Source organism: Schistocerca piceifrons, chromosome 6, assembly GCF_021461385.2.
Source record: "Schistocerca piceifrons isolate TAMUIC-IGC-003096 chromosome 6, iqSchPice1.1, whole genome shotgun sequence".
Lineage (NCBI taxonomy): Eukaryota > Metazoa > Arthropoda > Insecta > Orthoptera > Acrididae > Schistocerca > Schistocerca piceifrons.
This window is the reverse complement of record NC_060143.1, coordinates 484,459,429-484,472,528: the sequence shown is the minus strand read 5'-3', so window position 1 is coordinate 484,472,528 and position 13,100 is coordinate 484,459,429. Positions and strand designations below refer to the sequence as shown.

At 42.7% G+C, this 13,100-nt stretch overlaps 1 protein-coding gene across 1 annotated transcript in view; it reads right to left on the bottom strand.

The window, feature by feature from the left end:
• The window catches only part of LOC124803394 (facilitated trehalose transporter Tret1-like), a 38,645-nt gene extending 33,361 nt beyond the window's left edge, over positions 1 to 5,284 (bottom strand). The window contains exon 1 of the mRNA XM_047264578.1: positions 5,227 to 5,284. Within this exon, the coding sequence (XP_047120534.1) occupies positions 5,227 to 5,284 (58 nt within the window). The remainder of the gene's footprint in view (positions 1 to 5,226) is intronic.
• Between the last annotated feature and the right edge of the window lie 7,816 nt (positions 5,285 to 13,100).

The window sequence follows — 13,100 nt, the reverse complement described above, 5'->3', positions numbered from 1 at the left end:
CGTTACATTAGTTGCGACACAAATCAGCTGTTCAGGCATCTTAACTTCCCATGACCGCTTGCGACATGCTGTACCAAGATACAAATCCAGGTTAGAGAGTGAACGGCCCGCTCTCTTTCTGCTGATTTCACGGAACAGTTTATATACTTTTATCGTTGAATATGACGTGCCATTCGTTTAAAATTAACTTGCTTTTTAACTACTTTTTCCGCTTTTCTCGTCTGGAATTTGTCATTACATATCTGTAATTCTTTTTCCAAGCTGTCCAAACTTGCGCACTACATCTACATCTACATTTATACTCCGCAAGCCACCCAACGGTGTGTGGCGGAGGGCACTTAACGTGCCACTGTCATTACCTCCCTTTTCTGTTCCAGTCGCGTATGGTTCGCGGGAAGAACGACTGTCTGAAAGCCTCCGTGCGCGCTCGAATCTCTCTAATTTTACATTCGTGATCTCCTCGGGAGGTATAAGTAGGGGGAAGCAATATGTTCGATACCTCATCCAGAAACGCACCCTCTCGAAACCTGGCGAGCAACCTACACCGCGATGCAGAGCGCCTCTCTTGCAGAGTCTGCCACTTGAGTTTGCTAAACATCTCCGTAACGCTATCACGCTCACCAAATAACCCTGTGATGAAACGCGCCGCTCTTTTTTGGATCTTCTCTATCTCCTCCGTCAACCTGATCTGGTACGGATCCCACACTGATGAGCAATACTCAAGTATAGGTCGAACGAGTGTTTTGTAAGCCACCTCCTTTGTTGATGGACTACATTTTCTAAGGACTCTCCCAATGAATCTCAACCTGGCACCCGCCTTACCAACAATTAATTTCATATGATCATTCCACTTCAAATCGTTCCGCACGCATACTCCCAGATATATTACGGAAGTAACTGCTACCAGTGTTTGTTCCGCTATTATATAATCATACAATAAAGGATCCTTCTTTCTACGTATTCGCAATACATTACATTTGTCTATGTTAAGGGTCAGTTGCCACTCCCTGCACCAATTGCCTATCCGCTGCAGATATTCCTGCATTTCGCTACAATTTTCTAATGCTGCAACTTCTCTGTATACTACAGCATCATCCACGCAAAGCCGCATGGAACTTCCGACACTATCTACTAGGTCATTTATATATATTGTGAAAAGCTATGGTCCATAACACTCCCTTGTGGCAAGCCAGAGGTTACTTTAACGTCTGTAGACGTCTCTCCATTGATAACAACACGCTGCGTTCTGTTTGCTAAAAACTCTTCAATCCAGCCACACAGCTGGTCTGATATTCCGTAGGCTCTTACTTTGTTTATCAGGCGACAGTGCGGAACTGTATCGAACGCCTTCCGGAAGTCAAGGAAAATAGCATCTACCTGGGAGCCTGTATCTAATATTTTCTGGGTCTCATGAACAAATAAAGCGAGTTGGGTCTCACACGATCGCTGTTTCCGGAATCCATGTTGACTCCTACAGAGTACATTCTGGGTTTCCAAAAACGACATGATACTCGAGCAAAAAACATGTTCTAAAATTCTACAACAGATCGACGTCAGAGATACAGGTCTATAGTTTTGCGCATCTGCTCGACGACCCTTCTTGAAGACTAGGACTACCTGTGCTCTTTTCCAATCATTTGGAACCTACCGTTCCTCTAGAGACTTGCGGTACACGGCTGTTAGAAGGGGGGCAAGTTCTTTCGCGTACTCTGTGTAGAATCGAATTGGTATCCCGTCAGGTCCAGTGGACATTCCTGTGTTGAGTGATTCCAGTTGCTTTTCTATTCCTAGGACACTTATTTCGATGTCGGCCATTTTTTCGTTTGTGCGAGGATTTAGAGACGGAACTGCAGTGCGGTCTTCCTCTGTGAAACAGCTGTGGAAAAAGGTGTTTAGTATTTCAGCTTTACGCGTGTCATCCTCTGTTTCAATGCCATCATCATCCCGGAGTGTCTGGATATGCTGTTTCGAGCCACTTACTGATTTAACGTAAGACCAGAACTTCCTAGGATTTTCTGTCAAGTCGGTACATACAATATTACTTTCAAATTCACTAAACGCTTCACGCATAGCCCTCCTTACGCTAGCTTTGACATCATTTAGTTTCTGTTTGTCTGAGAGGTTTTGGCTGCGTTTAAACTTGGAGTGAAGCTCTCTTTGCTTTCGCAGTAGTTTCCTAACTTTGTTGTTGAACCACGCTGGGTTTTTCCCGTCCCTCACAGTTTTACTCGGCACGTACCTGTCTAAAACGCATTTTACAATTGTCTTGAACTTTTTCCATAAACACTACCGGGTGGAAGTATCGTTCTACTTAAATGTGCGAGGTTTGTAAGGAATTCGGGTCAAGTGACCTTTCTGATACCGAATTTCATCTCCGTCCCGTCCATCTAATGATGTTGTAGGAAACGGAAAGAGAAGCGAACGCTGACAATATCATTTTTTACTTTGCATCTCTATTATTTTTTGGAGTGTAGATTCTGGTGACAGACATCTGTACTGCAGCCCGAGATCCGCATTAGACTGAATGACTGTATTTGGTTGTGGTTTGGTGAAACTAGCAAATCCAGGTCGTAATTGCTGACTTACTTGTCAGAGACGGCGGAGAACATAGGTTTGAAACTTAACCAATCAAAACGCAAGCAGCCTTAGTCGCTTACAAAAGATTATTACTCCTCAGTTCAGATAATCCCTTCCGTCCTTCATCTTAAGCAACACAGAAATCACCTTTTCTTCTTCTGTAAAGAATATGGGAACGGAACAAAGGTCTGTAAGGAGGTGTAAGTATCACGTCATTCATTTCAGAAATATGAAAAAGTATTTCAACTCGAGCTTAAAAAGAATCTCGTAACGTCACTAATATTCCCCATCCATGATCATTGTAATCCTATTCTCCAAGGACTTCCGTGTGAGAGTTCAATTCGGGTGAAACTTGTAACAGAACATCCTCGTCTAGCATTACTGTTCCTCAACAGTATTATTTTTCAAATTCTGGATAGGTCAGTAACGTCTCAGTTGCTTTTCTGAAAACTTTCATATAATTTTATACACAGTATGTTATATTTTAAGCTAAAATTTATGAAAAGCAATTAATTTATAAAATATTTTAGCTTAGATGTTATAATCGATAAGTACTAGTTCTGAATGTACAGTTAAAATTGTTTCTTTAGAAACATTTGAAATTACGAATTATTGGCACACTTAAAATTTCTATTATTAATTACTGTTTACTACGTTTGTTTCTGGATTCATTTATGAAATAATAATCGAAATTAATTACGTAACAGAAACTAGTGGAAATTCATTTGTAAACGCTTTGTAATATTGTTATTTCCGCAGAGTGTGGGAGTCGCAAGTAAGCCTCTGATGTGATCGGATGTATTTTTGTACGAACAATGTAATTAATGTGAAAAATCAAGAAACTGTATGATATACTAAAATGCGAGAAAATATATGTACATCTTCAACAACAATCTTCAAATTTATTTAGTTCAATCCAACCATGAGGACCTAAAATGTGAGAATTTCAACTTCAAGAATTAGATCCCTAGACAAGAAGAACTGGAGCCAACTCAACATGACAAGCTAAGTAAATTAGAAGGCTGATTCTAATCTTCAAACCTCTCAAATGTTCATAAAAGACATTGTGCAAGGTGGACTATAGATGGAAGTAGGAAGAATGGGTTAGATTACAAACTGGTGATGAATGCTTGTGAACGATACATTTGTGATATGCACTATTTCGACCATATCTTTCATGCCTATGAACAATTATTACGGCTACGTGCCGATAAACGTAGAGATTATGCTGTGTTTGCTGTGTCGTCTTCTCAATCATTGCTCTCCTTCCTATTTAGCTGCAACCCTAATCTACTATTTGAACAGCACGGCAGAAATGCTCGTTCCCAACACAGTAAAATCCTCTCTCTACCACTACATAACACATCGTCAGAGTATTATAGAAATTAAAATCCTTTTAGACTTCAAAAGGTAGCTAATGGCCCATCTTCTATCAGAATAGCGATATCTTCTTGCAGCTCATTCTCGTCAACCCTCTCTCCCCCGACACTTTTCCCTCCCCTTGTCTACAGAGTTGTCTACTGTAATTCTCATCTTTCCTAGCAACCACAGTCACTTCCATTCCAATCCTTTCCTCTTGCACTATTCGTTTTTGTTATCAATTCCACTTCTAATACCAAAGAAGGCTTCTAAAATGCTAAACCAATCAATACCTTTCTCAGTGCCTTAAATGTTTTAGTATTATTATTATTATTATTACTGTTACAATTGTTATTATTATTATTATTATTATTACTGCGAATTATTACTTTTCTCAATAATACAAATTATTATTATTATTATTATTGAGTTTACTATGTAATAACTAACTAATATCTTTCTTAATTCCTCCGTGTTACTATTGTTATCATTATTGCCACTTATTATTTTTATTACTAATGCAAATTATTGTTACTGTGATTATTTAATATTTTTTGCACGTGTTATTCTTGGTCAGACGTAAGAGAGAACCTTAAGGCCCTAATCTGGTTATGCTAAATAAGCAATAAGTAAATAATGTGAAATGGGAGTCTTGGTGGTGAGATATCGACCTGCAATGTCGCACAGGGTCTAGGTTAGGCAGAAAGGTAAGAGTTTGTTTGTGAGATGACGAATCGGTATCGAAAACTTCAGTTGCTTCCAGAATTCAGTATGCCAACTTGCGGTTTAGTGAACTGACAAGTTACTGTAGTAACGACTATATGTATGTATTTTTTCGTTGTAGTATTTTAACTCACTGACGTTTTCTGATTATTCCTGTCTGGCCTGAAGAGAACCGCGACGTGTAGTTGATGCTTGTCATCTTCTATAAAGTGTCGCGATCTAGACGTTAATATAAAAACATTTTATGCACCACTAAATTTTGCCGTCCAGTGTGGCCGAGCGGTTCTAGGCGTTTCAGTTTGGAATCGCGCGACTGCTACGGTCGCAGGTTCGAATCCTACCTCGGGCATGGATGTGTGTGATGTCCTTAGGTTAGTTAGGTTTAAGTGGTTCTAAGTTCTAGGGGACTGATGACCTCAGATGTTAAGTCCCATAGTGCTCAGAGCCATTTGAACCACTAAATTTTCTGTTTATGACAATAGCCTTGCACGGGGAAGACAGAAGGGTAACGAACACAGTTGTAAATTCCAGTGGCGAAAACGCCTGTGACACGGCGAGTCGACTTACCCACGAATGCAGCGAGGAACTGCGTCGCTACGCCCGTGGCCGCCTTCTCGCCTGGCATCGCGTCCACAGTGTGTGATCCTGTTGTCTGGAAGCGCCTCGCAGGTCGCCGAGGACTCCGGGGCCGCGGTGCACTAGGCGCCCGTCGTATATAACAGCCTGTCACCTGGCAGAGCTACGGCGTCACCTCCATATATATTCTACAACGTGCGGGACCCGCCGGTAACTGCCGAATCTCCTCCCACGTTTCACCGTTTATGTAGGAGTCCTAGGCAATAAAAAGCTAAAGGGAATTTAATTTTTCTTGCGTGTAGTGATGAAACAACGTTTCGCTGTAAGTAAGGATCACGAAGTGTTTACAGGGCGATATCGAAGCGAGTACGCGCCCAGCTACTGGGCCACGACATTCAGGCGATGGAGAAGAATATGCAAGCAGCGCAAGAAATGCATGTTTGAACACAGATGCAGATGCTGGTCAAGTCCGGATGTTGCCCTGCTCTGTTTGACCGCGAACGGCACCTGTACAATGTCGTCAATACGCTGCAAATTTCCGTCGTAGTCATAACATAACGGATGGGGGAACATCAGTTTGGATTCCGCAGAAATGCTGGAACACGTGAGGCAATACTGACCCTACGACTTATCTTAGAAAATAGATTAAGGAAAGGCAAACCTACGTTTGTAGCATATGTAGAATTAGAGAAAGCTTTCCACATTGTTGACTGGAATACTCTCTTTCAAATTCTAAAGATAGCAGGGGTAAAATACAGGGAGCGAAAGTCTATTTACAACCAGATTTACAACCAGATGGCAGTTATAAGAGTCGAGGGACATGAAACGGAAGCAGTGGTTGGGAAGGAGTGAGACAGGGTTGTAGCCTCTCCCCGATGCTGCTGAATCTGTGTATTGAGCAAGCAGTAAAGGAAACAAAAGAAAAATTCGGAGTAGTATTAAAATCCATGGAGAAGAAATAAAAACTTTGAGGTTCGCCGATGACACTGTAATTCTGTCAGGGACAGCAAAGGACTTGGAAGAGCAGTTGAACGGAATGGACAGTGTCTTTAAAAGAGGATATAAAATGAACATCAACAAAAGCAAATCGAGGATAATGGAATGTAGTCGAATTAAGTCGGGTATGATGAGGGAATTAGATTAGGAAATGAGACGCTTAAAGTAGTAAAGGAGTTTTGCTATTTGGGGAGTAAAATAACTGATAATGGTCGAACTAGAGAGGATACAAAATGTAGACTGGCAATGGCAAGGAAACTGTTTCTGAAGAAGAGAAATTTGTTAACATCGAGTATAGATTTAAGTGTAAGGAAGTTGTTTCTGAAAGTATTTGTGTGGAGTGTAGCCATGTATGGAAGTGAAACATGGACGATAAATAGTTTGGAGAAAAAGAGAATAGAAGCATTCGAAATGTGGTGCTACAGAAGAATGCTGAAGATTAGATGGGTAGAACTAATGAGGAGGTATTGAATAGAATTGGGGAGAAGAGGAGTTTGTGGCACAACTTGGCAAGAAGAAGGGACCGGTTGGTAGGACATGTTCTGAGGCATGAGGGGATCACAAATTTAGCATTGGAGGGCAGCGTGGAGGGTAAAAGTCGTAGAGGGAGACCAAGAGATGAGTACACTAAGCAGATTCAGAAGGATGTAGGTTGTAGTAAGTACTGGGAGATGAAGAAGCTTGCACAGGATAGAGTAGCATGGAGAGCTACATCAAACCAGTCTCAGGACTGAAGACAACAACAACAACAAGTCATAACAGTGTTCTGTGCAGTTTTGACTGTCTTGTGTGGAAGCTCAGTGCATTCCAACGTTGGAAAAATTTTGCAGCTCATATGGTGCATGCTACCGTAGCCAAGGTAACCGAAGTGTTTGTTGTTTCAAGAGGTACCATACATTCTGATTTGTACCACATACAGGGAAAGCTCAAAAATGTGCACTGAGTGATCGTGACGGACCATCACGGCAGAGAATTGTGACAAGAAATAAGAGGACGACATCAGCAAAAGTCAATGCAGAATTAAAGATCGAACTCCCAACACGAAAACACCAAGAAGTGAGCTTCAGAAGTAGGGAATTACAGGTCGAGTTGGAATAACCACTTATCAGTGATGAACCAGCCACCGTGACCGAGCGGTTCTAGGCGTTTCAGTCCGGAACCGCGCTGCTGCTACGGTCACAGGTTCGACTGCTGCCTCGGGCATTGCGACCGTAGCCATTTTTTGTGTAATTCTACAGTGTGTCCGAGAACTCCTCGTGCGATATGTATTGTAAAGAGTGGTTCATATGTGTGGAAACGCCATTCTAAAACGAAAGCAGATGGCTGAACAGAAATTTAAGATCAGGTACTCAGAAACGCGAAAGATAGAAAAGCCTATGAGGCTATGTTACATACATGGCGGCGATTTTGGAAGCCGTCATCTTGTACGCAACTTGTAATCTTCGAATAGAAATGGTACTCTCAGTGTCCAGGTGGGTCAAGACAGGACTGAGTACATTGAGAAGATTTATTGATCTTGCGTTATCTCGTTGAAACATAACGTCACAGCTACCGGCGTCAACACATCATAAATGTTAAAGCCTGCTACGCAAAGCAGGGATGAATGTGTTGTGCACGCCGTGGCATCCTATACCATTTTGCCTGGTGATGGTGAACGTAATACGACCACATTTGTTCTTCTTGTAGCAACCACACACTCATACGTCGAACGTGATATTATAAGCAGAACCGGGACTCGTCTGAAGAGATGGTGTTTCCTCATTTGTATATCCATCTTCTTTTTCGGATGGAGAGAGGGACAAAGGCTGGTCAGTATATGAGAATTAGTTGTAATACCTTCACCCGTAGTAATCCTTCCTTATATACAGGGTGTAGATGGCCTAACCTCTGACTCCTATCTTCCTTCTGTGGTTGTGCTGGAATGCTAACCATTTGCTTTTCCAGGCGTGTAGTTCACGTAGTGCCAATTTGGCTATAATTCCACGCATTTGTCGTGGTGTTGCAACTTTGATGGCCAGTGTTGTACGCATAAACCTTTCTTTCAGTCACAAAATAACTTTATTTAATTGTGAACTATGACATTTAATATCTTCAGGTGCTTTGAATCTTAGATGTTCGTTTCTGTGGTTTCTTGTAACTGGTGTTCGTTATGGCCTGACAGAACCACAATCCTCCTGTCATAACTATGGCTACATTGATTCCTCCAGGAAATGGCTGATCGGAACTACCGGGTGATCAAGAAGTCAGTATAAATTTGAAAACTTAATAAACCACTGAATAATGTAGATAGAGAGGTAAAAATTGACACACATGCTTGGAATGACATGGGGTTTTATTAGAACAAAAAAAAGTTCACTAAATGTCTGACAGTTGGCGCTGGACAGCAAAACGTCTGTGACTGTGCATGATAATCGTGTATAAAAGGATCTGTAATGAGAGAGAGAATTAGATGCGCCAGCAATCGCAGCACGTTGACGTTACCTGAAAAGGCGCTTTTAGTGAAGCTGTATTATCAGAATGGGGAATGTGCTAGTTCAGCGTTATTATCCTATCGCCATAGGAAGCGGATTCCAACGGGTAAAAGTCCGTTGACAAATGCAGCTGTGGCGAGAATGATTTCGAAGTTCGAAGCCACGGGTTGTTAGACGATAGACCCCGTAGTGGCCGACCGAGCACAAGGCGTAATGCTGCTGAGACAGTTCAGTAAGAAATAGAGACTGTAGCTGGTTCGTCTATGCATGGGGAAGTCAGCACTGGTGCAGTCGCACGTCGCACCGGCATTCCAACACAACTGTTTGGTTGGCACTTAGGCGTACCCTTCGATGCTATCCGTGCAAAATCCATCGGCATCATGAGCTGTTACCTGGCGATTTAGTGAAGCGGAGGGCATTTGCAGTGTGGGCGTTTCAAAAGATGGCGGAATATGACGATTGGTTGAGTAACATGTTGTGGACCGACGAAGCTCATTTCACGCTCCGAAGGTCTGTCAACGTCCACAACTGCAGAATTTGGGCTACCGAAAATCCTAGAACTGTCCTGGAAACTCCATTGCACGACGTGAAATCACGGTATGGGTTGGATTTACCACATCTATCGTTAGCGGGCCTTTTTCTTCGATGAAATGAATGATTCTGGTTTTGTAACTGATACCGTGACGAGTGAGAGGTACGCCGATATGTTACAGAATAGCATCATCCCCAGCCTGGCTGATAAACACCTGCTGGAACGTACGATGTTTATGCACGATGGCGTTCCACCCCATATTGCTAGACGCGTGAAAGACCTCTTACGCGAATCGTTTGGTGATGATCGTGTGCTCAGCCGCCACTTTCGTCATGCTTTGCCTCTCAGGTCACAAGACCTCAGTCCGTGCGATTATTGGCTTTGGGGTTACCTGAAGTCGCTAGTGTATCGTGATCGACCGACATCTCTAGAGATGCTGAAAGACAACACCGACGCCAATGCCTCACGATAACTCCGGACATGCTTTACAGTGCTGTTCACAACATTATTCCTCGACTACAGCTATTGTTGAGGAATGATGGTGGACATATTGCTTTTTCTTACTTTATTATGCTAATTATTGCTATTCTGATCAGATGAAGCGCCATCTGTCGGACACTTTTTGAACTTTTGTATTTTTTTGGTTCTAATGAAACCCCATGTCATTCCAAGCATGTTTGTCAATTTGTACCCCTCTGTCTACATTATTCCGTGATTTATTCAGTTTTCAAATTTATACTGACTTTTTGATCACCCAGTACATCACATGAATTATTAGTTCAGATTACTAGATTTAATAAAAGGATTTACTTAACTTTATACAATCTGTTGCCACAGGAATGAGCCGAATATTTACAGCTGTCTTTGAACAATACAGCATCACTTGATGCACACAATTACAAACTCTTCTCTTGAAGTACAGATTAAACATTTACGAAAGTACAGTTCCATCTGATACTTGAATAGTACTGGTGTTCTAACAAGATGACGCTGATTGCTTTATCGGAGGTCACGGATTGGGGCAGAGCGGGTCTATGCTCTGCTCTATATCGACTTCTGTGCGATAGCGCTGCAATGCTGAGAGAGACGACGTGTCTTCAGGACGATCTCCAGTCACCGCTGCGGATTGCAGCTAGACATCGCTAATATCTGTGATGTCGATGCTGGTTGCCGACTGCGGTGTGGCACTGCGATCTCTTGACGATATCACAGTCTTAATGAAAATTATGTTACATAGAGTACACACGTGGAATATTAGTACAACAACTGATTATTGTTATGAACAGAAGCATTTCGTAGTATTGTAACAACACAAAATATCTCCAGAAACATTGAAAGAAGTTCACTACTGCATAATACAGTCACACCACTTAAGGAATCTGCTCCACACGAAACCGAAAATGACGTCGGTGGACACAAATGGTACAATAAAGCTGGTCGCTGCATGAAACATCTGTACCGACTTAGAGAGGATACAAAATTATTACGTGACAGGGTATATACTTTCCTGCTAATTTCAAAGACTGGATGCATGAATAAGCAACTTTGCTCTTCTTCCAGAATGATAAATAACTTATAAAGCAAAAGGATATTTGCGTATTATACAGGACAGACTAGTGGCTTTACAAAGAGCTTTCACTATCATCGCAACTCATTTACACTAAATCCAAAAAATCATACGTAACCACGCATATATGGAATAAATGTCGGTACGAAACAAATTGGAGAGAGGTTTAATGAGCGGTAGATGTCGATTGTAACGCACCCATGGGTAAGTGTTGTAGGAAGCCAAACAACATTCCAGGATGCGCTTTGTTTACCTACTGCTGACTGTCTAAGTTGATTGCAGCTTGGCATTAGCCCATCACTGGGGATACCCTCGTAGCCGACAGTTAATTTATCAAAGAGCTTATATGATGCGCCGATATGGTTTTTTTCTTGGTATATACATTGAATCTTCTGTAAATAAACCCACTTTCACTATATGATATGAGGTGGAAAAGCGTGTGAAGACAGTGGTAGGGAAGGCAAATAGTCGACTTCGGTTAATAGGGACAATTTTAGGGAAGAGTGGTTAACCTGTCAAGCAGACTGCATATAGGATTCTGGTGCGACCTATTCTCGAGTATTGCTCGAGTGTTTGGGATCCGTACCTGGTCGGATTGGAGGAAGACATAGAAGTAGTTCAGACGTGCGCTGCTAGTTTCGTTACCGGTAGGTGTTACGGAGATGCTTCGGGAACAAAAATGGGAAGCCCTGGAGGGAAGGCGTTGCCCTTTCGAAAAACACTACTGAGAAAATTTATAGAATCGGCATTTGAAGCTGACTGCCGAACGATTCTAATGCCGCCAGCATGCATCGCGAGTAAGGACCAAGAAGATAAGGTACGAGAAATAAAGGCTCATACGGTGGCGTACAGACAGTCGTTTTTCCCTCGATCTATTTGCCAGTGGCACATGAGTGGAAATGAGAAGTAGGAGTACAGGATACACACCGCCACGCACCGTACGGTGGCTTTCAGAGTATCTATATAGATGTAGATATAGATTTTTACTGTAGTTGGTACTTTTCGAGCTTGCAGCAGTGCCAGCTCCAAGAACCAAACACCAGCCTCATCCCCCCCTCCCCCCCGCCCCCCAGCCACATTAGTCCTGACAGTGGTCTCTCTGAATTGATGTTTCCTGATCTGCTTCGTGCCACAGTGAGCTTCTGGACGAACTGCACCTCTGAGAAGTTGTTCTCATGTCTTACGTCAGTAATCCTTAGATCACAAATTAAGATATGAAGCTCTGGAAGCCTCTTCAACATGAAGTCTCCCAAATCCACTAGCACACTATTATCAAAGTGCCCTTTTTGCTCGACGTTCATGTTATACCAGTCACATGCATTCCTTCCAGATGAATGTGGCGAATGAGAAAGAATCGGTTCTTATTTATCTGTGGTCATTATTAAATACACCACTGGCCATTAAAATTGCTACACCACGAAGATGACGTGCTACAGACGCGAAATTTAACCGACAGGAAGAAGATGCGGTCATAAGCAAATGATTAGCTTTTCATAGCATTTACACAAGGTTGGCGCCGGTGGCGACACCTACAACATGCTCACATGAGGAAAGTTTCCAACCAATTTCTCATACACAAACAGCAGTTGACCAGCGTTGCCTAGTGAAACGTTGTTGTGATGCTTCGTGTAAGGAGGAGAAATGCGTACCATCACGTTTCCAACTTTGATAAAGGTCGGATTGTACCCTGTCGCGATTGCGGTTTATCGTATTACGACATTGCTGCTCGCGTTGGTCGAGATCCAATGACTGTTAGCAGAATATGGACTCGGTGGGTTAAGCAGGGTAATACGGAACGCCGTGCTGGATCCCAACGGCCTCGTATCAATAAGCAGTCGAGATGACAGGCATCTTATCCGCATGGCTGTAACAGATCGTGCAGCCACGTCTCGATCCCTGAGTCAACAGATGGGGACGTTTGCAAGACAACAATCATCTGCACAAACAGTTCGACGACGTTTGCAGCAGCATGGTCCATCAGCTCGGAGACCATGGCTGCGCTTACCTTTGCGCTGCATCTCAGACAGGAGCGCCTGCGATAGTGTACTCAACGACGAACCTGGGTGCACGAATGGCAAAACGTCATTTTTTCAGATGAATCCAGGTTCTGTTTACAGCATCACGATGGTCGCATCCGTGGTTGGCGACATCGCGGTGAACGCACATTGGAAGCGTGTATTCGTCATCGCCATACTGGCGTATCACCCGGCGTGATGGTATGGGGTGCCATTGGTTACACGTCTCGGTCACCTCTTGTTCGCATTGACGGCACTCTGAACAGTGGACGTTACATTTCAGA